General features: G+C 39.2%; 1 protein-coding gene across 4 annotated transcripts in view; it reads right to left on the reverse strand.

Moving 5' to 3' along the window:
- Positions 1 to 24905, reverse strand: part of MCF2L (MCF.2 cell line derived transforming sequence like) — a 163591-nt gene that overhangs the window by 116107 nt on the left and 22579 nt on the right. The window contains exon 1 of one of the 4 annotated variants that reach the window (XM_026055329.1): positions 23366 to 23444. The exons of the other annotated variants lie outside the window; for them this stretch is intronic. Coding sequence (XP_025911114.1) covers positions 23366 to 23444 — 79 coding nt within the window. Of the gene's footprint in view, positions 1 to 23365; positions 23445 to 24905 lie in introns of those variants that run through there. 4 annotated transcript variants of the gene reach the window in all.

Genomic DNA, 24905 nt, shown 5'->3' on the forward strand with positions numbered 1-24905 from the left:
CAGCAGAAAAACTGTAGGGATTCCAGTGCAAGCCGGGTCAGAACACTGGAAAAGCCTGATTAGCACCTAGTGCCAATGCAATGCTGCAGGTAAAGGCTACTGTGACATTAGAAGTAATTAAGCTATTGCTACTCTCCCCAGTTCACTAGTTTACTTCAATTCAGTTAAGTAGAATGACCCAGCAAATGAAACTACAGGTCAGGATTGAACACTTTTGCCAGAGGTGTGAGGCCCACGTTTTAGACAGAATTGAAGGCAGATGAAGAACAGGAATCCCTTCAGATTAAGTGCATGGGACCTACTTCTGTCCTATCCTTGACATAGGCTCATACTTTCAACAGCTAAACCGTTTCAGACCTGCATTCGGTACCCACTTGCTGTTGCTCTGAGTTGAGCACAAGGGATAGCGATAACACAGGCAGGCAGCAGGCCCACAAAGAGGGAATTTCTTTGCCAAAAGAAGGAGAAAGTAAGTAATGGAAGATCAAGAGGCCTTTGGTATTGTTGCTACGTGGTGGCTGCAGCACCACAGAGTCATGGGCAAGGGGAAGCTGCTGATGCAAACCAGACAAAACAATGGCAAAGAAAAGAACAGAAGTGGCTTGAATGTTTATCAAATACAGTTTTAGCGACAATGTCCTGTAAAGATACTACAGTTTCAGGCATATTGGCCATTCCCAGCACGTATACCCTGGAACATAGTTGCCATTCCCATCATGTGTCAGCTTCATCTACATAAATAATAACCGAACTAAGAGGCTGAGGGTAAATAGTTGACTTTATTATATATTAAATTATGCTAGCAGAGGCTCCGTTCAAAAACCATTGCTATCTAATATATATATTATTTATATATATATATACTTGAATATATATGAATGATTAATAAAAGCAGTCAATAACCTTGGCTGACCTTCCACCAAACAGCTCTATCCAGAATCAGCTGGGGACAGAAAGCCAAATTTCAATGCAAAAAGAACTTTGGCTGATGTTTAATAATACTTTACTATTCTGAAAATAAAAGGTTCTAGTCCAAAAGTTACATCTTTTAACAACTACATACAGCAGGTACAGAGTATTTCCTCACAAGTCTGATTGATTTTGGCAGCAGTAGTAAGGGAGGGAAAGGAGGGGGCCTGTAAACCTTTACAATATGGTCAGGTACTGCCTCTCTCCCCAGCCTGGTCTGCCACATTTGAGATTAGTGATCAACTCACTAATGAAACTTGCACTTCCTTCATTTCTTTAAAGGAGACAGAGCACCCCCTTAGTCCACTTAGGAACATGCTTCTCAACTGTTCAGAAAAGATTTTGTTGAGTTTCAGGACACTGCAAAACCTATGATTAGATGGCTATTTTCAGAAGGTCTTTTCTGGAAGACAATACCTTTGGCAATTACAAAATGTGGAATATGGTATAGACTGCTGCTCGATCTATGCTTCTAGACAATTCACAGCAGTGGTGGACCCTGGCTGTAGCTTATTATGTTCTCATAAACTGAGTGTGTGTGTACAGTGAGAAATGGCTACTGTGCACCTACATAAGTAGCTGACATTGTCTCGTTGTGCTACCACAGGCCAGGAGCACCCTTTGTTCCTTCTGCCTCTCCTCCTGCAGTTTCTTTCCTCTGAAAAATGTTCTCCATTACCATGTGTTTCGGACCCAAGTGATCCTGTGCTTGGTTCTCATCTCTTCCCTGTCAGACTTTAATCCTTTTCCACATTTCACAATCTTCCCTCTTTAGTCTCTTCTTGAATGGTGTGTGAATGAAGTGCAAGAATTTTCAGTTGAGTAGCTGTTTTGAAATTCTTCTGCCTGCACTGTAACAACGATTATAAATTTATATGGCAGTAATTCACTCTGCACAAAAGAAATGCTGCTATTAATACATCACAAAGCTGGTATGCAGCTATAAGATATTTCAGAAATGCTATAAAAATCCCTTGGCTGTAAAAACCTAAAAAGATTTTTCTCAGGCTGCTATTAATATGCAGCACAGTAGGTTTTCCACTGCAACTTTTAAAAAAAAGCTGTGGGGATGCAAGAGTGATAAGCCATATAAATGTTTGGAGAAAGAATGAGATTTTCATAATAATAAGGAACGCAAAGAATTCATTAACTGCTGATTTTGATTATCACTAGGCCTGCAGCAGAATCGGATTTTCCCCATACACACATTCACACATTTAATTGAACTGGGAAGAAGGGAGTTATCAGTGGGACAATTGCCAGTTTACTAGCCAGACAGCCAAAGTTTTAGTCTAAGCTACTATTCAGAGTCAGTTTGCCTCACTCTGCTCATCAGCTAATCAGCTCTGATAGATATATTTTAACTACACAACCATAAAGAAAGATATTCAAGAAAGCACGTCTGAACACACAGTAAGAGAGAGACCAAGAGTTTTTAGACCATCTGGAACTGCCAATGACTAGGACAAGTCTGTGTTTACGTTTAAAAATGAAAAGCTCTTTGACAACTGAAAATCAGCAGACAATTTCCTTTTGAAAAAGTAAAATGAATGCTATATGACACACAGTTACTATGGCTGTAATGCTTAGAAAGAATGAGAAGCACAGTCTATCTATAGCATGTTATCAGCTAGCACTAACACTGAATACAGCCATAATCACATAGGCACGTTGTTTGACCTAACTCCATACCACTGCCAAAGGGAGAATTCCTGCTCCCAGTAACTTCTTCCTACTGCTTGCCTTGTGTTGGCATTTGCATTTGTGCAGCTGCATTGTGCATCAGAGGGAAATGGTTCTCATGTAGGACAAGCAGGAAGGACAGACAATGTGGCTCCTGGTTAAAGAAGCCAGTAACGCTGGCTTAAAATGTGGCATGTGCCACGGTACTCAAATTACAAATACCTATTGATTTCCAGGTTGGATATATTGTTCAATGCTTATTTCCTAAAACCAGCAGGGTTTTTTTCTTGCAATCTGTGCTGGTCTCTTTTGGATTCTTCAGCAGAAGAATCTTCACATGATTTAATAAAATAGTACTGCTGATTACTATTTATGGCTATACCACTGCACACTTAGAACCCAAATAAAGGCACAATGGGTAAGTGCATCACTGGAATTATAGCCTCCAAATGCAGTATTTCATCAAAGTCTATTGAAAAACACTGAAGATTTTGTTAATTAAATACCTTAAGCAGAAATAGGCAGTGATGAAGTGGTGGTTTCTCTTGACATATTTGCACCGCATGAAAAGGCTGAGGGAAATAACATTGTTAGGTAGTACAGAAGTTACATAGAAAGAAAAAGTCAAGACGAAAAAAAACACAGCTTGCACCTGAGCACAAAATTTCTTCCTGCATATTCTTCGATGTGAGTAAAGCCTACAAATGTGAATTCCCATACCTGTAGAGCTGTACAACCAAAGCTAGAGGTCCACTCCAGTCAATATCCCCTTTCTCCCTTCTAAATTTTGATCTTGTCACATTTGCATTGAGTTTTCTTTTTCAAGCAATCTAAATGATGCTTCTCAGTTGTGAGTTAAAGGTAGTGCTGAGTCAGCAGTCTTTATCTGGCCCCAGACATAAAAAACATTACACAGGCATACTCTGCTGTCCATTGAAGACGTGTTTCTGAAAAGTGTGACAATTAAAATCATTACCCCATTGTTTCATTCTTCATCCTCAATTGATTTGATAGATCCTGATTTATCTGAGAAAGATGATGATAACAAAAATGTAACTACTCAGAAAGAGGCAGCAAGAATGCTCACATTAGAAGACTGATGTTGGGGACTTGATCTCAGAGAGGAAGCAGTGGGATCTTTGACAACAGTGATCTGCTCCAGAAAGCTGGCATCTCTTCCAGTTGACAATTTTGATCCTGCTCCCACCACTCCATCTCCCATGCTCGATCTACTGTCCCTGTGTGTATTTTAATCCTTGCACACATCCCCCCCTTACCGAAAAACTGCTTTGCCCTTGAAACTCAATTGTTTCATCTGTACGACTGACAACTGCTAGCAGAGCAGGACATTAACAGTCAGCAATGGAACACCAAAACCAGAGACAGAGCCTGTATCAAAAAGCGATTCTTTTCATTGTGCAATAAAACACAAAGCAGAGACTTGGTCATATGAGCAGTCTTTGCTCAAATTTGTCATGTGTAGAGAGACACCATCAATACCAGGCTCTTCTGTTAGTAATGCACAGTACTGCACTGGATTATTTCTTATTTTGTACCCTTAAATAGAGACAGCACATCTGGAAAGCATCACAGATACTGACCTTCCCCATCAGAAGAACATATGGGATTCCCAGATATACCCTGGGGGACAGAAGCAGGTAGAAAAACGAAACGGAAAAGATACAGATGCTGCAGTTCATGTTAAAGATAAACAATAATCAAACATTTTAGAACTTCCCAGCTGCTCTCCAATCCAAATAAATCCAAATCAAATCAAAGTTATGCCAGGAAACAGGTTTTTACTGAGCAGAGAAACTCTGCAGAATACAGGTTTAATTATAATTTATCTAAATCTTTATTAAACAGTGAATTACACCTTGCAAGCTTTTCTTCATCAAACTTCACAGGTATAGCACTCCACTTTGCAGCTACATGCCTGGACTTTGCTGCTCTCACGGATACTTACAGTACTATTCAATCCTTCTCTTCAAATATTTAAAACCAGTCTATGAAAACTAGTACAATATGTATTATATATGGGTATGGCAAAATAAAATGAAACAGTAAATAATGAAAAGAAACAACCAGCTGCTATGAAAATAAACAGAAGTCAGATTATTTTAAGTATCAAGACCTGGAAGCCTGCATAAAGTCAGTGTGTTTTGATCACAAGACCTATTAAAGTCATAGTCAGAGTGAGCAGCAATTTTTTTGCCCTAGAATTAAGCCCTGCCACAAAGACCTTAGCGCGCCTATGCATTCTGCTGCAGGAGTTTCAGCCAGAGGGAAAATTTTCACCACTGCAGGCCACCATCAAACTCCAGCAGCCAGCCAGGACCAGGTTCCCTGTGCCCTGCCCACGTACCAGAGGACAGAGGAGTCACTTGTGGAGAATCCTGGAGCATCTCCACCCCCGGAGATGTTCAAGACTCACCGGGACAAGTCCCTGAGCAACCTGATAATTAGATCTGCTTTGACCAGGCAGTCAGGCTAGATGACCTCCAGAGGTCCCTTCCAGTCTAAATTATTTTATAATCACCTTGCCCATTTAGCTCCCTTGCTGTTATCCAGCTGTGTTCACTGCTCTGGCTCTCCACAGAGAAAAAGAAAACAATTTTTGCTCGCTAATTTATATCCATTGTTTCAATTTCCCAGTGAATTAATAATTTACTAGAATTTTATCTTCCTCATGTTAGAGTTATGTGAAGAGGCAAAGTGGTAGAAAAAAACTTTAAATAATTTACAAGTTATACACACATGCGGGCAGACAAATGGTAGAAATAGCATTATATATTTAGCAGTTGTTACAAAGTATGGCAATTATAAGCATGATAGCCCCACTCCTTTGTCAAAAGAGAGAAAAATACTCTTCAAGTCTATGTTAAGGTTTTTAGGCATTAAAAAGAGCTAGAGGCAAATCTAAGGTAGATCTAAAGTCTGTACAAACTTCAGTACTACCACAGTAAACAGTTTTTGGCTGCAAGTGAAGTAACAAAGCTCAGTTTTCCTATTGGTAGAATTTTTCATGAAAGGCAGTTAAAATCCTGCTTAGTATCTTTGCAGGACATAGTTGGACAAATCACAAGTGTGCAGAACTTTCAAGTACTGGCAGCTGATTAAGTTATCACAGACTAATAAAGTAAATTATAAATTCATTTGTAATGGATGGATAGTGCTATAAAACACTGAACAGACTCAAAGTCCTCTCATTCTCCAAATTACCAACTTCATTCAGTTTGCTTAATTGAAGGATTATGTCCTCTTCTTTCAGTGTTCAAGAAATAAAGATCTAAGAGATAATACTGAACGGCTGAAGTTTTATACCTTACAACTTGAAATAACCTCTACAGATGATAAAGACAAGTACAATGAACAGAATTCCTCATAATCCAGCCCTTCTAAATGTATTTGTCTTTTTACAAATGCAGTTCAACAATCTTTTTCAAATAATATTTAACCCAAAACAGGTTTGAAAAACCGAAACAGGTTTGAAGTACAATCCTCAGAATATTTTCCACAAAATAACCCTGATACAGAACAAAACAATGACATAATTTTTTTATGCTGTAACTTTACATTTTTCTTGAAAACCGATTTAAAAGATATTTCTTTCTTAGTCTCCATATATTTTACACAAAGACCTTCTGTTAAAATTCATTTGGCTATCTGACCCTCCCCTTCCCCCAAATGCACGCAGACAGACATAGTCATTAAAGGATTGACTGAACAAGATCTCCTTTCTTTTCTGAAGGGGGCCCCTCTAACAGAGTACCTCAGAAAGTCGTCTTTATTGTTAGGCACCAAGTGATGCAATCCTTTAAGCCAGTAAAGATGTAGGATCCACTTCCTCTGTGTCCTGATAAATAGTCACTTCTCTTATCCACACTGTATTATTATCCTTCTACCCTCTGGTTTTGATAAATAGTTATGGCTTTTCATTGATTTTAAGGTCAGCAGGAACCACTCCGAGCACCTAATATAACCTCCAACATAATGACAGCATAGTTTTCTTTCCATAATGTGTATTAAGCCCGTAACTTCTGGTTTAAGTACAGCAAGGGGAAAGGGGAAATGAAACTTCAGCACTGGGGCTTGATAAGGCTTCCCAGAAACATTTAATGTGGCCTGGAGTTCACTCCTCACCCTTGTGCAGCCTCCTGCCAGGACTCACTGGTAGAAAGACCAACAGGAGCTGGAGGCAGTAGGATTGACAGCAGAAGAGACATGGCTCTAAGTGCAAGGTGGATATGAGTCTGCCAGCATGGGGAAGGCAGGTGAGTGAGACTGCAGAATGAGGGCAAAGGAGGCTGGACTTAGATAAGGAAATATATTGGACAAAAAGAGTAATCTTTTAGTGAGAGGTGAGACTATGAGGAGATCTATGGGAGGGAAGGGACTCAATAGAGAAAAAGCTGGAGAGACACAGTAGGTACGGAAGAAGGATGAGGACAGAAGGGCGCTGGAAGAGGTGCAGTATGAGGTTGGGTGCAGAACATGGACCTCAGACGGAAGACCAGAGGAGGGGCTTGCTTAGAACAAAAGTAATAGGCAACCACGGGCAAGGATGGGAGTAAACTTGGGGCTCATATGGGGAGAGGAGAGAGAAGCTCTACCCTGCAGGGAAAATTGTTTCTGGCTTTGCCTGAATTCCCCTGCATCTACTGTCTGGTGCATGTCTGACTGATACTTTATTTGGATTAGCGTTTTTACTATAGTGCATTAAAGAAAACACATGAGAAAGATTTGAAATCATCCCATTCATATTGTATCAATGAAGGAATGTTCCCTACTGCACAGGGAGGGAGGAGAATATAGACAGAGAAAGAGCATTGCACATGTGCGAACAAGACACTATGTTGAGAAACATCCTAATTACAGTATACTTTAACATTAGAAGTACTGGCTGTTCAGGAACTTAAATTTTAATCAAGTGTGATAAAACACTCTTAAAAACTAAATGAGACACAACACCTCAGTGAGTTACCTACTCTTACATGATTTTATAGATGAGGATTTGTGGCCTACAGAGCAAAAAAATGCAAGGCCCTGAGGGAGCAAACACAAGACAGTTGGCAGTCAAATGACACTATATATACCCTCTTTGCTTTTCAAAGTGTATGTTTTGCCTCAAATCCATGATTTAAGGCATTTTTCCAACTGAAGGAAGAATCTTTAGAGCCTGAACATATTCTCATCAGACAAAAGCAAAACAACAACTGATAGCATGTGCAAAGGAGGAAGTGTAAAAATATGCATTTCTCACATTAACTTTGCAATTATTATAAATAAATRATAAAACTTAATAATCAGTAAACAACCAGAATGCTCTCAGGTAACAATTATGAGAAATAATTTAGCTCTGCAAGAAAAGTTTAGTGTGAGTATAGGTTTGTAATTGGAAAACCCCCCCATACAACTAGTGTGTTTCTCATGAAGGCTAGCAAAACAACACACAACTGTCATGTAATCATGGCTTTTCTTGGTCAGAACAGCATAAATGGCACACCTTAACAATAGTTGTAGCTCCTAATAGATGGCCTGAAAAAGCTCAAGGAAGTGCATCAGCAAAAACATTTAAATAAATTACTTACAGTTCTTCTTACTGTTGAGGCTGATCACTTACAGATATTTAAATGTAATTACCAACATAATGTACCCTTTTGTCTCTAGTTTAAGCAATAATGCTTTTCAGATGGTTTTTTCCCACTTAATTTTGTATTCAGCTACAACAAAACTGTAACTCACTACTGATAACATTCACTGAGCTAGAAAGGAGAAGAAACTTACTGGCTCAGTAAAGTAACAGTAAAATACACTAAAAATAACACTTAGACATAATCTGTACATTAGGCTTTCAGGCTTATGTCTTTCCAGATCACCACCTTGTCACAGATGTATTTCTTCAGACATGGTGCAAGGTCATATAAAAATACACTCAGACTGTCAGATGAGAATAAGGATGCAAAGGGAAATACAGGATCTAAGTCAAACACAGGTTACACCTGCATCCTATTTACTCACCCTGTGAGTAAAAAGTTTGGTACTAACAACTCCAGTATTGCTTTATACACACTAGCAATCTGAATTTCCCTATTATTTCTAAGTATAGAGTTTTCATCTTCAAAGCCTGCTGAAAAACATTGCTTGAGATATAAAATACCATTTATTTGTTTAAGATGCATGAAGAATTCTGCAAAAGAATTTGGATGAGTGATGTTATATAAAATGTAAGCTTCGGGAGCAGTGAAGCAAAATTTTGTGTAAAAATGAACTGTGTACAGATATTACACGTTAAAATGCAGCAGTCTTCAGTTGAAGGCAGGGGAGAGGATGAACAGAAGTCTCACATGTTCCTAATTCATGCAACAAAGAAACACTAAGAGCCTGATACAACACCCACTGAAGTCAACCTAAGACAATAAATGACCTCAAAATTAATTAATTTGAACCTTGACAGAGGTATGCGCCAGAAATTGAGTCTCAGTCCAGCAGCTGGGTTCAATAGACACAGGATCCGCCCAGATCTCTGTAGAAATCAGGTACCCAAACCATCATATTAAATAGATTAAGAAGCATTTCTCTGCTTTACAAGCCAACAAACCAACAGCCATAATGTTCTACCATAGCATATCCACATAAGATTTGAGGTTAACCAAGAAAAGTAAACTTCTAAAGAGATAACCATACTTGACGCAGTAACCCAGGAAACAAAAATTATGGGAAATATTCACAAAGACTAGGAGTTTCACCATATCTCACCTCACGCTGCCTCATGCAGAGCACTACTGCCAGGACAGTAGCCCCGTTCTCACTCCCCCAGTGCCACAGCCATGCGCTCCCGAGGCTCCCCTGATACCAGCTCAAAGACTGTGAGGCCACAGGATGAGGTAGGGCAGCCTACAGATTTGACAGCTGTTTCCTCCCCTCCAGAATTCACCAGTTATCTGTTGAATCAAAGACCTTAACCAGTTCAATGGTTCAGACAACTGGCAGGCAATGATTTCTTGCCTGACACAAGAGAGAGCATGGGAAGCCATGGCTAGAGGCAAGGGAGGAAAGAGTGGAACTACCTCTTTTTTCAGCTACTCAATTACGCCAGCTGACACATAGTTTAAAAAAGTACCTTATCTTTAGGCAAGTGTGACTAATATTCATGGATAACCCTTACAACGCATAATGCAGATCCTCCCAGAAGCACCTCAGAAGAGTTACTAGCTCTTGCTCTGGTCAGTGTCAGAGGATACTGTCTCTCTCCACTGAGTGTAGGAGGAGCCTCACATCATCCTTACAAGACTAAAATTGGCCTGTGCAAATACCTGCCTACACTAAAATGCCATGCAAAATCATTTTCCCTATTCAGGTAACTGAATTCATCAATTAAATAAAAGCAGGAGAAGTCATGTGCTTACAGAAGCATTTTTTCTCTTCAGAGTAATCGTAACATAGAAAGCCTCTTCATGGAAAGCTCAGAATATTTATTAGTCAGAGTATTTATTCATAATTTGGAAGCAGCACTTTAAGAATTCCTTCCACACCTCCCTTAAGTTATCTAGAGGTAGGCTGGGAAGGTATCTCACAATAGTACAAACAAATTAGTAGGTCAAGACTTCTGAAAGTGCAAACTTCATCTGTATAAAGCCAAATGTGGCAGTCATTTTCCAAAATGTTCAAAATCAAGTGAAGTGCAGTATTATACTGGCACTTTTGAAAATGCATATGCAATTCTGACTTTATTTTTTTTAGAAAATCTAGAGTTTAATTTAACTGATTAATTGCTCTTGCCCAAGCAATTGATCACCAGATAAAATAAGTGCAAACAGTATGAGAACAAGCTGAAAAAATACACATGGTATCTATTTATAAGGGATGATTTTCCTTAGAGCTGCTGACCAATTTTTAAAGGGGACAGTGCTGGGCAATTATTTCAGTATGCAGACAACTACATTGCTTCCTCAAGTTTGTTATGGTTTTTTTTCCATCATGCATCCCATGACATGGCTTTATAAAACAGAAAATTGGGTTCTTTTCCTAACTTACTATGTTGTGGTTGTCAGTCGCCTTCAGAAAGAATCATGTTTTATCTATTTTTCCAGCAAAGCAGAAGACATTAGATTTTTTCCAGCAAAACCTAATGTCTCTAACCTGGTTTTAGAAATAATACAAAGAACAATTTTAGATAATAATTTGATCAGATAATTTATTCAGACATACTCTGCACTATCTTTGCAGTAAAGATCATCTTTTTGAGAGGCTTACATGATTCTGAACACAGCATCTAGAAATAAAGTACTCATTATAAAAAAAATTGCAGTTACAAATAGGAATATTAAAGTCTCCCTTGCTTCAACAATATTCATTTGCTAAATACTGCTAATCAGAAGTTTTTACCAAAATTATTTTTCAACAGAAAATTAAATTTTTTACTTCACTAATTATTTTTCCACAAAAAAATTTTGATCTCCCACAAACATGTTTCAACAGTAGTTTGAATTTTTGCCCTCTTTTTGTAATAAAAAATATTACAATCATTTCCAATTAAAAAAAACAATGAAATTTGATTTCTTCATTTTTACTGACAGCTTTAGTAGAAAACTGCCTTCTGATACACACATGGGTATAACCATTCTAATACATATACCTGGGGCAAAAGACATACTTGCAAAGTGACCAGGGATCAACTGTTTTCAAAAAGCTCCCCATAAAACTGAAAACTTTATTAAAAATGGCTTGTTTAAAAAATTTTTTTAAACTGGCCTAATTTATTAGGTGACAATAATGTGGTTTATTCCGAGGAGTCCAGCTATTGCTTGACATTAGAAAATGTTTTGTTTTGGGAAACTTTGTTGTTGTTGACTAGCCATCTAACCTCTGTCAGAGTCTAACAAGCTAATGAAGTGTTGACTTTACACTGTATCAAACCACATCCCTGCATTCAGCATTGCAAAATGTGGTATTTTAGCCACTTCCAATCGGTTTCTCAAAAAATGTTACAAAAATGAAAACTAGAACAACGTTGGAGCAAAAATGTTATTTCGTATCTTACTACAACTGAATCAGCAACTGAAGTGAAGAAAAAGACCGGGTAACAGACCCACATATCCAGGTTTTACCTACAGCCATCATCAAACATATCACCTGGGCTATCTCTAGATGAGACATGAGAGTGATTTCAGTTCCCTGGGCTCACACCCTAGCCATATCCTGACTTTATCAGGGGAAGAGCTGCGCGTGAGTGCCAAGCCCTCCCTCGCCCTGCTCCCTCTCACCCTGAGAAAGGAAACCCAAGCTGCTGGGCTGGACACAAGCCACAGCACGCTCCAGCAGGTCTCCCACCTCAATAAACAGGGGACCAGACCTGCCAAGGCATACTGTGGGGCATAAACCCCTTCCTCTCCCAAATAAGAGTAGGTAGAGCTAGAAAAACTCTTTGAGGACTACTCAACCCTCATGCAGTAATGTGCCTGACCCTATTTCATGCTAGGAATGTTCTTCCCTCATCAATTCCAACATGCTCCTCTGATGTTTCCCTTTTGCTGTGTCTGATATAGATGACAAGTCACTTGAGGCAGGGAGCTGTCACGTACAGTATAGTTCATCTGTAAAGAGCGAGGCAGGCTGTGCAGAGCTATATTCAATAACAAAAACAGAACAAAGCAGATGACCAGCCTTTAAAGCAAACACAGTTTAATTTATTCATAGCTTAATAACTTACTAATTCATTGCCTAATGTGTTATTAGCAACACACTTTTAAAATCAGGCTTTAACTATCAAAAAATCCCTTTCTAATGGCACGAATAGTTCAAACTAAGCTTTTTTCCCCGTAAGTATTTCATGAATGCAATGGTAATTTTCAAAGACGGATATTTCAGGGATTAATGATGCTATAAAATTAAATCTGATACTTTTAATAACTTCTTCCTGAATAATTCATACTTCAGTAAATTGGAGTTTGTGCAGCTGTCTGTGGTGCATTGCAAGCTCAACACAACTAAGGGCCCCCATGGCGAGGGTGGCCCACACAGAGCTGTATGGATGGTAGGGCAGGACCCATGCCATGCAACCAGGGAGAGGGTCTGCAAACCCCCTGTACAGAACCCAACAAAGCCCAAGCTCCTTGCACAGGATAGCAGCACACATGGCAGGACTTCAGCAGACTTGTGAATCTTCCTCTTCCTAACCTGTATGTGAGGTTTGGAAGGCTCCACAAAGGCTAATCAATAAAAATAGTCCCCATACAACCACTCCACAGCTGATCTGCTGCCAGGAGGAGGGAGTAAAGAGAAGGGAAAGAGCAGAGAGTGGGTGCACAAGTTGCCTTGCTTCCTTTTTTTCCATTATATCTTTAAAGCTGAATAAACTGGATTTGTTCCTATTTTATGTCATAGGGCCAATTAAATATACCAGCCATGTGTCACACACCTTACATGACACAGAAGTGGGCAGAGTGGTTGCCAAACTGGCCAGGCTGCAGTTCAATGGCTGTGGTGATAATGAATGAGGTGGAAGGCTCTTCTCTTGCACCACTGTCTGCTCCCATTTTCCTTCTCAGCTAGGCACTACAGCAGATAGCAAGCAGCGACCCAGCAGCAGGAGCAATGCTGACATGTGAAAGGTCAGGAGCTACTTGATGGGAAAGGAACTCCTGAGGGAAAATGTGGGAACAGGAGGGACTTCTTTGAGATGTGAGTGCCAAATGGTAACACCCAGATTCCTTCCTGCCTTGGCAACCATACTTCTGGACTATCTCAAATACCTGTATTTCCCTTCAAATCATTTTGGCTCTCCCTGAACTCTTGCCCTCCGTAGGGGACAAAAAATTTAAATCCTTCCTCCTCTCACCAGCTCTGAGAGGGCTCCCTGAAGCATAATATAAATGTCAAAGTCTTTACTGAATTCAGTCCTAGATCACTAACCTAAAAGAGCTATCCCATCTTTGGGGCGGGGAAGGAAAAACAACATTAGATAAAACCAAGAGTAATTGTTCTGTGTCCAAATTTTAAAAGGTAGGTGGCAAGATATGGAAAGTTTGTTCCCAGTTTTCTGAAGGCTCGAAGGGCATTGTAGTACTACTGTAAATTAGACAACTGCCAAGCACACTGTACAAAAATAACATAGCATTTAATGCATACTTTCGCTCTCCTGATATGAAATGTATGGCAGTCCTTTGTGGTATGCACCTTTTACCAGATCTTTATAATTCCCTGTTAGACCTTCAAAAATGTGAACAATTGCTTCAAAAAAACACCTTTACCTGCCACACTGAAATAATTCATCTTCTGTCTTTACACAAGTACTGAGAAGAGGAGCTGTTTCTATAAATAACCCTCTCACTCTGGGCTCTGCGCTCTCAAAGCAATCCAAGCATACTGTTTGCAGAGGAATTTACTGCGAGACAATGATGCCACTGAAGTCAGAAGCAGATTGCATTGCCCTTGAAGGTAAAAGGCAAGTACAGTATAAGCTGCAGGGAAGAAATGCTGAAGAGACTTGGAAGAGGAAACTTAAGAATGTATACAATTAGAAAAGTTAGAATCTTATGTGTTGATTTATATTTTTTTCTTACCTTTATTTCATAAATTACTTCACAAGTGATTTGGCTGCCATGGAAAAGACCAATTTTTCCTGTAAGCTGCTAACACCATTTTCACCACCAGAAACAACTTCAATGGCTTCCTCTTGCTCTCTCCAATGCAGTCAGACTCTCTTTGTCTTTCTTTGCCTTCAAATCTCTAACATTAAAATTCCAAAGTGCATCCTACAGGTCACTTGCAGCCTCAGCAGCCTTTGCACAGAGCCAAGAAGGAGAATTTTTGATTGCGGTTGTCCTCGACAAAACCAGGTGTGCCAGCATCACAGAAAATGTCTGGGCACTGAGCAGACTGGAGTGGTCTGATAATCAGAGCCTGGCATCTACTCAAGCATGAATTAAGTAATGATGATGAATTTTCATCACTCTTGTGATTCTGTGTATGTAGGTCACATTGCATCACAAGTATTAAACATAAAGCTATTGTGCTTCAGACATATTTTATGATGGGGCCCCCAGTTTCATGTCCTACTAAATGACTATGAGCAAAACTTCAAGAACATCTTTTTATACCTTCTAGTTTCTGCCAACTCTCTTTTCTCATTCAAACTGCACAACCAAGTACCTGCTTAGTTTCCTTAACCCATCCTTCCCTCATTCTCTTCTTCTCTTGCTTCCACTGCTCCACAGTCCCCAAAGCTAGGAAAACCCCCTTTCTTTCCCTCCCTCGAACACAAAGTGCTTTTTCCTCTGTTTGTTTCATTGAATGTTTGTGTGGGAGCTTTTATTCTGTTCTGAAGTATTTTTACAAGAATATACCACTACATATAAATGTACTTTGTCATTACCAATATTACGCTCCATCTGCGAATAAAATTTGTGTCAAAAAGTGAAATGGTAAGTAAACATCAAGCTTTCTTTGTTAAGCAAGCTGGGTAATAATAACCAAGTTACAGACTTGTTTAGAAGCTGAAATCAAGAGTCAGTGGAAGAATTACCTGTTTGGAGAGAGGAGTATAAGTTAGATGGCAGTGAGAAAAGGTAGGAAGGGGAGAAGTTTTGCACCGTTACACAGAACATGTACAGTTGAATTTAGGCACTTCTCGGAGGTTGGAAGGGAATCTGATAAACTAGCTCGTAGTTTTCATCCTTCCAAATGAATTGTCTCATTCTTCACTGCACTAAATATGAAAATTGAAGACACTGAGATAACGGAAATAGGTAATAATCAGTTCAGTTACAGATACTGTCAACCTCAGTGGGGGCAGAATACAGAGCATTGGGGAACATAAAGAGGAGCAGAGATGTGCATCATGTCTTTCTATGGTAACTAAAAGCAGCCATTTTACTCTTCTCTCTGATAAAAATACAAGATCCTTTGGTTTGACACAGCCTTTTCCAATACAGTTTTTACAGCAGGCATCATGCCTGCAGTAATACATGCAGGATAAATAATGAAAGAGGAAGCAAGTCACACAACAAACTGGTTTGTGTAGTGTACTGCATTAGCCAGAAGTTGATTCAAGGTTGGATTTGAAAAGCAGCTGCTACAACACAGGCATAAGACATGAGTTAAAAAACACAGTGTAACATGGACTGACAATCAGCAGCCTAGGACAAAATACTGACCAAAATAAGGCTCTTTGCCCAGCCCAGAAGCCAGAGACAGGACTGTTTACTGAAAGGCTGTAATTCATCATTTAACATTTTTAATAACACAGGTTGTAGCTTGAAAACTCATTTTTAGAATCAGCTATGCGTATTCTTGTTATTTTGTGTTTGTATCAATTATCCTTCTCTTTCATAAGTAAAGCCACCCTCCCTTTAAATTAATTTGATTATAGAGAGTAGTTGAAAGGAAAGGAAGATACATTTCTGGCTTCTGACAAGAGCTGAGAAACATAAAAGAACAGTCACTGGCACATTCACATCCAGATGCAAATTTTCAGCGTGCTACAAAAAGTGAAGAAGACCAAAAGGCTTTTAACAAGATCGATACATAGCAAATGTCTAAAGTTCATGAAGGGTGACAGAGTTTATGGCCCTGAAGTATCACCTCAGGTGGAAAGAGATGTTGCAATTCTGAACTCCCCAAATTCCAATTTGCCCAGGTTATGAATTTTAGTAAATCAGATTGCTGCAACCCACATCCTCAAAAACAATTAGTATTACATTGTACTGAGCTTTATCACCTTGTCACAATTTGAGCAACACATTCTCTTAGTAAGCAGTCTTCCACTATATCTTTAAAGTATTTCAACTGTCTAAGACTCCTTCACACTGGCTTCTCCCAAGCACTTAGAAGCTCAGCCATCATAGGAAGATACAAATGTTGGGGGACAGACATCATAATGCTTCTCCATTTGAACTTATACCTATGTTGAAACTCACAGCCAGGCCTGTCTTTCGTGTGATAAAGCTCAATATTTCTCCATTGCACCAATGGATTCATCAGGTCTAACTCCCTGCTGCTCCAGGGAACCATGCAGGAAGGACAACAGCCAGAATGGCACCTGAGAACATTACTCCATGCTCTTGGTACAACTCAAAAAGCACTTCCCATCGGTCATCATGAATTTCAAAGCATTAATATAAAAACTTAAAAGCTGCAAAAAGACTAACACAGACAGACAAATCAAGGATATAACTAATGTCCAAGTTGCTGCAAACAAGGGTATATACTGTCTGATATTGCCTGGATTGTGTAGTAAGTAGATCTCCAAGATAATGATGATCCTGTCTTTTTACCTGTACCCAAGATTATGTGCTTAAGTGCACTGCTCCACAAGGCATGAATTGCCTGCACCTATGCTGCTAGTAAAGGTAGGGCTGGACTATCAGACAGTTCCCCTCAACCACAAAGCTGTGTTTCTGTGCCTGGTGAGCCAGATGGCTCACTCCAAACTCAAGCTATGCAGTATGGCTAACTGGGGAATTTACAGTGAGGTCAAAATAGCTAACATGGTCTTATAGACTTACCACAAGAGATTCACAAGTGATTAATCCATGTAAAAGCGTACAAGATCTTATTCCTTCTGTCTGAAATAAAAGCATATCTGGTTGTTATTTAATAGGACAAGAGAAAAGAAATATAGAACAAAATTAAAGTGGCATTGCCAGACATTCTACAACAGCAGGTTGAAATTTTCACTTAAAATATATTGTTTTAAATAATACCTCAAAATCTTAAAAAGTCGTTGATCTGACTCAGAAATGACAAATTTCAAGTCTCTCTTGTAGCTCCCTTGATCTGTTGCGTTACAAGAGGAGGTGAGTGACCAAACACCTCCTACTTCCTAGCTTCACTTGGCATTTCGGCTGAGAACAAACATGTCTTGAATACAATGCAGCCTGTTGTACATATCACACCTCTTTCCCCACACTGTACTGTTACTGTTCTACAGAAATTCTCTGTTATTTGATATGCATGAGGTAATCTTATGACTTGGTTCTCTTAGGCTATAGGTGTGCCAGGCAGTTGTGCCAGGGAGCTGTGTCAAGAAAGTATTCTGAGTCATGATAATAAAAATGTATCAAAGACAGTTTTTTTTTTCCCTCAATATCACTAGCTACAGAAGTCCAGTCAGGGTTTTCCTGGCTCTACAAGCTTGAAGTACCAAGAGTCCATATACTGAAAGGAAGACTTATAATTACATATCCTACAATTATTTGAAAAGTTACTCTACATGTGCCATCATTTACTGTTTTATGTTTATTTTGCCTCTGATGTCCAGTTTGTCTGTTGAAAAATATCTACTTAGATTTCAGTTTTCCTACTGTAATTCAATAGCTGCAATTAAAATCACACAGTGGTTTACATCAGCATAAGACTAAAGTGACATGGTAAGAGACGTCATTATTGTTGACAAACAACCCCCGAAATTCCACATGGACATAAAATCAAGTGAGCATTTTCATTTTTTTTTCTTCATTGTATATAACAAGGAACAAATCCTACTGAGCTGAAACTTCTTGGAATGCATTTTTAAGCAACATTAATTGGGCTACAAAATAAAACTTAACCTCAATTTTGATCAAAATAATTTTCATCAGAATACCCAAAGGCAGCTTTCTTTAAAAATGACAAGACTGCTGTCAGCTCTGAACCTTACTCCCACCAGTTTCACCAGCTCTGGCTGTTTCAGTGGTAAGACAAAGATTTTGATTTAAGCATGAATCTCATAAGAAACAGATGCAATGTAGCTGCATACAGAAACCACAACACTAGTTACCTGTTTGTACCAAATATGAGCAAACCACTATAAACTACTTAATTCGGTCTGTTCAGCTGTAGCTCTCATCTTTATTCTTGAATTTTTAAACCTCATGATAGGAAGAGCATGCCTATATAGAGCATGTCTATACACTCTGGCCTGGGAAATTAGAGGCATCTTTTATGTTTCAGCTCAACATGGAGGCAGGAGAGCTGAAACGAGGGACAGCAAGCTATACCACGGAAAGGCATAGCCCACTACCATCAAATGTCGTCTGGGCACAGCAGATGAGCAAATAATCTACAGATTTCAGAGCTCTCAACTGGATCTTTTCAAATCCACCGGTTACAAAGAAACCTGACAAAGTTGCCAAATAATCATTTAATGCCCTTCATACTCAGATCAGTCTGCCTGCCAAATTAACACGAACACAGAGCGTTCCGCCACACAGAAAAACATTTTTTTGGATTCCCAAACTGGAAAATCAGGTGAACTGAGAACTGACACTGAAAGAGTAAGAAAGAATAGGCAAGCTTGCAACGGCCACTTGACCTCACACTTGTATTCCCTTTCCTCCACAACAAACGATGAATTCATCACTCGTCCCTGGCCATCCGCACAGCCCAGTGGCAACAGCTGAAACGACCTTTGGAGCCTGAACTGAGATGCAGTCTGAGACCCACCCTAGCATACACTATTCAGCACAAGAGAAGTAAGAGGTGGAAGAGAGTAGGAATGGAGAGGACATAGACAACACATCCATAACTTAAATGTCCCTTTAGAGTGCCTGAGGGTGTCTCCGTTGCTCTCTGCAGCAAGCCAGCTCCTTCCACTGATGTCAGTACACTTTTTCATTTAGTAAGGTGGCACGTGGGTTCATTCCTCCTACACCTATTCCTAATTTTTCAAGACAGGTGAGCCTCCTTCAAAACTCAAAAGACAAAGCGACAGTAATAAACAATAACCTTCTAACAGAAGTGTGAAGTTTTGGCCCAAATTGTAAATAAGACAAAGTCTGGAGCTACTGAAAACAGATTGAAGCGGAAATGTCTTAACAATACTACTTGTACGTGAAATACTAGCACTACACACATATTTACTAAGGAACTACATACACATTTACTGACTTTGATTTGCAGATGTTCTTCTTTTTGCAGTGTTGAAATTTTGTTCAAGGAGAGGAAACAGATGGTAGCTGTAATAATGGCACCTTTCCAAGGTGGAAAGAAACCATTAGCGGGGTTACCACAGGCTTAAAGCTGGGAATCTCAGATTTCCACAGTCTGTTTGCATGAATTAGATGACACCGTTAACTGCAAGGCTTCTGAGCTCAATGCTGAGGCAAATACAAGTAGTAAGTGACAGAGTTACTGCCATAACGCAGTTTCTGTATCACTCAGAGCAAATGGTATCCTAAGCAGATAACCCACATCATACAGTAATACAGATAATATATAAGGTCCCAGACCACAAGTGTTTACAATCTGGGGTTTCAATCCTGTCAGCCACTGCTCCACAGAGAGGGAAGGTTCTGCCCATAAACAGCAATTTATGGAATAGAGTCTAATTTAACAAAGCAATGGAACTGAATAGGTGGTAGAGAAGTAAAAACTATTCAAATGAACAAAAATGATGCAATTACCTATCAAAAAAAGAAACAGGGATAAAAACAGGATAAAGGTGTTTTCAATATCAATAATCATTTCATTGTTTTCTTAACAAAAATGATAATGTAAAAAATTAGGCAAAAATAGATCATTTCTTTAAATCACCTCTGTCTTGTTTTAGGGAATTAGATAAAAATAGGGAAAGCAGTAGTCTGGTCATCTGAGTCCAGGAGGCCATTTGATAGAAGGGAAATGACTGGGAAGATTGAGGAGTGTATGCGGGAAGAACAAAATAAGATGTCATGGGAGCACCCTCATTAGCTGCTTGGAGAGGGAAGGGTACAAGGTCATTTCATACTGTGGAGCAGAAGCGGTCAGAGAAGAGTGTGGAGGATCATACTATAAAACGAAGAAGCAGAGAATATGATCTTAATAGCTATATCTGGCCAGAACTAGAAGAAGATAATGTGAGTATCTGCGACGCTCTGGAGGATAAAGTGGAGATAAGCAAGATGAGAAATCATCAAAGCTTTGCTAGGGAAAGCTGTCCGGATTCTGAAAATGGGGCAGAGGGAGGCACTTACAGGATTCTGTGGGAGAATCACACACTTGTAAGGGAGTAAAAAGAGAGAGGACAGTCATTTTTATAGGTGTGGGTTTGGATACCAAGGGGTTGGGAATATTACGCAGAGCAGAAGCAGCAGAAAGACTGCTAAGAAAAGTGTTTTTGTGGCTATATAAACAAGTAGCTCCAAAGGCTGTGTCAGAGACAGACCAACACATGGGACTCGCTAGAGGGACAGATGCTAGAGGCAGAAAGGCTGCGGTGGTAAAAAGGAACAATGAGCAAAAAAAGATTATGGGCTGCAACATAGATTTACCGCACCTAAGTTCAGACATTCAGGAAATGCTAGGGTAGAAGTTCAGCTACTCCAGGCTTTCCCCAGTCAAAGGAAAGACACATGCACCTCAAAGGGTGGACTGAATTGCTTTCTGAAGGTGCCCATTTCCCTCATTTCACCATACATGGACCTTAGAGGATCTCTTCTGAATTAGTATTTCAGACTTCTAAAGTTAGGTGGGATGAATCTCAGCCTGCGTGCCAGGTGTATCATCCAGAGAAACAGTGAAGGAAGAGGAATATTCTTTATCTGGGGGTCCTGAAAAAAGAAAATCTATCGACTCCTGAAGGTGAACAGCTGTGTTATGGGGCACTAGGGAAATCTGTGCATTTCAATTACTTACGAGCAGGGAGCTATTAGAAATGGGCTTGAAAAAAATCCGCACATAATCTTGGTCTGTTAAGGGAACTTATTTGCTTGCAATAGAATCTTGCTAACAGAGATGGTTGTGAAGTTATATGAGTAGATAATTTGACTCAAGGGTAGAGTATAGTGAAAGAATAGGAGATGCCAACAGAGAAACAATCTAAGGAACCTGAAAGGAACAAAGGAAAAAGGAAAAAGAAAATATCAGTTAACTTGAAAGAGAGTTACCTATAAATACAACTACTGGCTGCAGAAAAAAGGTAACAAGTGCCTTTGGTTAGGGAATGCCTACACAGGGGTTACACAGAAGGAAAGAGAGAGAAAGAGAGGGGGAGGAGGGGAAAAGGGGAGAGGGAAGAATCTGTTAAACCATCTAAACATGAAAGTGGCAATAAAATACCAGCTGCTTTTTTGGAAAAATGTACGAGTTTAACAAGCTAAATATCAACACACAGTCAAAGCCTGCCAGCAAGTGTGAAAATAGCACTTGGAACTGGTGGTGGCTTGTATGCAGGTCACAGTGCATACACCTGCACAGCTGAGAGTTGGGCAGCATTGCAGGCACATTAACAAGCCCACTGCCAGTCTAGAGGCTCATTATATATCAATTCACTAAGAAAAGCCTCCCATATTAGCCACCAACTCTATCGTGCATTATTATAATTTATCTTACTTCAGAAAAACTACAGCTACAATTTTAAGGAGGTGAAGAAATACTGCATGCATTATGAAAATAAACTGTAAAAGGTAGTAGGCACTAGCAAATATCAGACAGGTTTTCTTCTTACTTAAAAATTCAGAAAGTGAAAACATGCAATAAAACAAATATCCAAGCATTTAATACAGAAATATTTCTGAAAATAAGATGATATCTAGGGGAAAAGTGCATATGAAAAGCAATAAAGCAGAAAAAAATGTGTGGAGTGACCTTCACTTGGAACTTAATCATTTTTCTCTTCAGATTAAGTCTTGCTTTTGCCCCCCCCAAAATGTTAGTAAAGAAGGTAAAACAATGACCTCCTCTATCCAGGAAAACTGATGCAGCTAATCTGTCCATTTCACATTTGTCATTTAATCTATCTGGTCATCAGACTACAGCATCAGCCATCTTGCTAATTATCTCTTTGTATCACAAACTGAAAAAGCTGAAAAAGTCAGTCATTCTTAGGAAACAGTGGACCCAGGGAAATGGGAAGAAAAATTCCGAGTTTTGATACTGCAGTGAATAATACCTTGAAAAGTCTGCATCAGCAACCCATCGGTTTGCCTTATACGAGAAGATGCAAGACTTCTGACATCTGTCAACAGACTAAGAATGAATGGCAAAAGAAGCAGTTTTAAAGGATGCAGAAAACACTTTTTTTCTCTTTCCAGGTAACTTTAAATTCTGGATTATGTTCATATTTCTGCATGAACAATAGACAGGAAAACAATTCTAATCTAATCACAAATCACCTTATTCTACGCTGCTGTTCAGCTCTAGTTTTTAACATACAAGTATTTACATTTTCAAGAAAATAAGAAAATCCATCAGAAATCATAATAATCTTTTTACAATGTTAAAACCATTTCAGTAGATCTACTGCAGTTTTTAAATCCATTCAGATCTAAAACTAAATTTACCATGATTAATGCATTCAATCTTCATTCTCATGAGAGTGCAATTTAGATCCACCTAAAATACTGGCTTCAGTGCCTTATAGTTATCTGGGCTCTTCATTGATTCATATTAGATCAGCTTTACATGGCAAATTTGTAATTCCTCCACTTCTTAGATACAGCTGAGTCAGAGACAGAAAAATGAAACAAGACCTACTTATAGTATTTGATTGTGCTAGCAGCTACTCAAAACTAGAAACCCATTCAAGAGGACCTTCTAAAGGTGGCCTCATGAATATCTAAGCATTAAAAATGTTAATTAGTGTCAATATAAACAAAAGTTTAACCCTGTGACAAAAGCTCTTAAAATTTCCTTTCCTATTAATGCAAACATGCATAAAGAATGCTAGTTAGATTACCAGGATTTTCTGCAAATCCTATAAAATCACTAACACCATCAACACAACATATTATTTAAGACCAGCAGCTCCTCCTACCAGTGCATTGGGAAACCGCATTTAATCTTTGCATCAATTCTTCCAGGGCCATTTCTTCAATTCTCAGCCACCCTCTCATTCTCTGATAAAACAAAAAGAATCCACAGCAAACATGTTCCCCCTGGTCCAAGAACGAAGGGAGAAAAAAAAAACAAAAAAAACCCTACAGCAGTGCTTCACAGCCCTGCATTTCAATTACTCCACACAGATTCCTTATCAGCACAAAGGAGGTATAAGTGCACATTCTCTCCTGGCAATGCCTGGGTGAGGCGGATGCTGCTTGAAGCCGGAGTCATGAATGTTAATTACAGCAGGACCACTTAAAACTTCTCTCCCCTCCTCTGCGTAGGGGTTTGCCCGCAGTGGAGTCCTCGAATGCCAGAATTAATGTGAAGCATTGATTAGACAATGTATCACGCACCTCTCCCAGCCTGCAGCAAGCGCTGGGAAGGACTGCACTGAATCAACAGCACATTTAGGAAACAGCAAGCAGTGTAAGCTTGCATAAAGCAGTATCCTCAGTCTTATGTGAACACGAGGCTCCTTTTTACCTTCTTGTCAGTTTGATGCAGGCTTAGTAGCTGTGGAAGAAAATTCTTTCTCACTGACAACGTCAAGGCTATTCTGTTTTACTAGCCTGTATAATGCCGTTACGTCCAGTTTGAAACGTTCATGTTTGAAGGTTGGGGCTCCAAATTAGCTTTAAACACTGAATTAATTAGAACCATCTTCCTGACTGTTTGGAGGAGCTTTACTGCTAAAATGTCATGCCCTAGCAGCCTCTTTAGCTATACTTCAAAGAAAATAGATTTTTCAACTTACTGCTGGATTTACCAAGATATTACCTCTATTATCACCTTAGGCCAAGGGTTTTTAGATTCTGGATCTGTGGACCTGACCAGTTCAGCACATCTATTGGCTGTAAGCTTACATGCTATAGAGGGGTCTACACGACCACTGGAAAACTTTTGGAGATGCAGAAAATCCTAAAAGATTGAAAGTCAATCTGTACAACACCTCTCTGTATAACTGCTCCTCGTAATTGAATCTCAGTGTTTTTACACAGGCTATATTACAGCTCTCAAACAATGAGGCTTTTACCATTTCCCTTTCAGATTACCTCAAAACCTATTAAATGTCACTATCGACATGTTTTTGTTGGTGCTCAGGTGAATTCTCCCTGTCTTCCAGTCATCCTATTGGTTTTAGTTATGTACTCTTGTATTTCAGTCACGAAAATAAATAAAAAAGTTACTACGTCTAAAGGAAAAAGAGATGCTTTCCTGTATACTTAAAAGTCCTTGTACTGTGTTGTTTAGGACAAAGATTCTTTTCTACAAAGTATATATAGCTAGCAAAAAGAAGCACTCCTTTCCAGGAAAATAATGTGGATATCTATGATGTCTTGTTTGTAATGCTCAACAATAAAATTAAGGTGGGAGTTAACTAAAAAGTTATTTTGGAAAAGGGCCCATCAATATATCTGGCCTTCCTCTGTCAATAAAATCCATTGATATCTTATTTAGATATTAATTTAGAA

Source organism: Apteryx rowi, unplaced genomic scaffold, assembly GCF_003343035.1.
Source record: "Apteryx rowi isolate R43461 unplaced genomic scaffold, aptRow1 scaffold_123, whole genome shotgun sequence".
In the NCBI taxonomy this organism is placed as follows: Eukaryota; Metazoa; Chordata; class Aves; order Apterygiformes; family Apterygidae; genus Apteryx; species Apteryx rowi.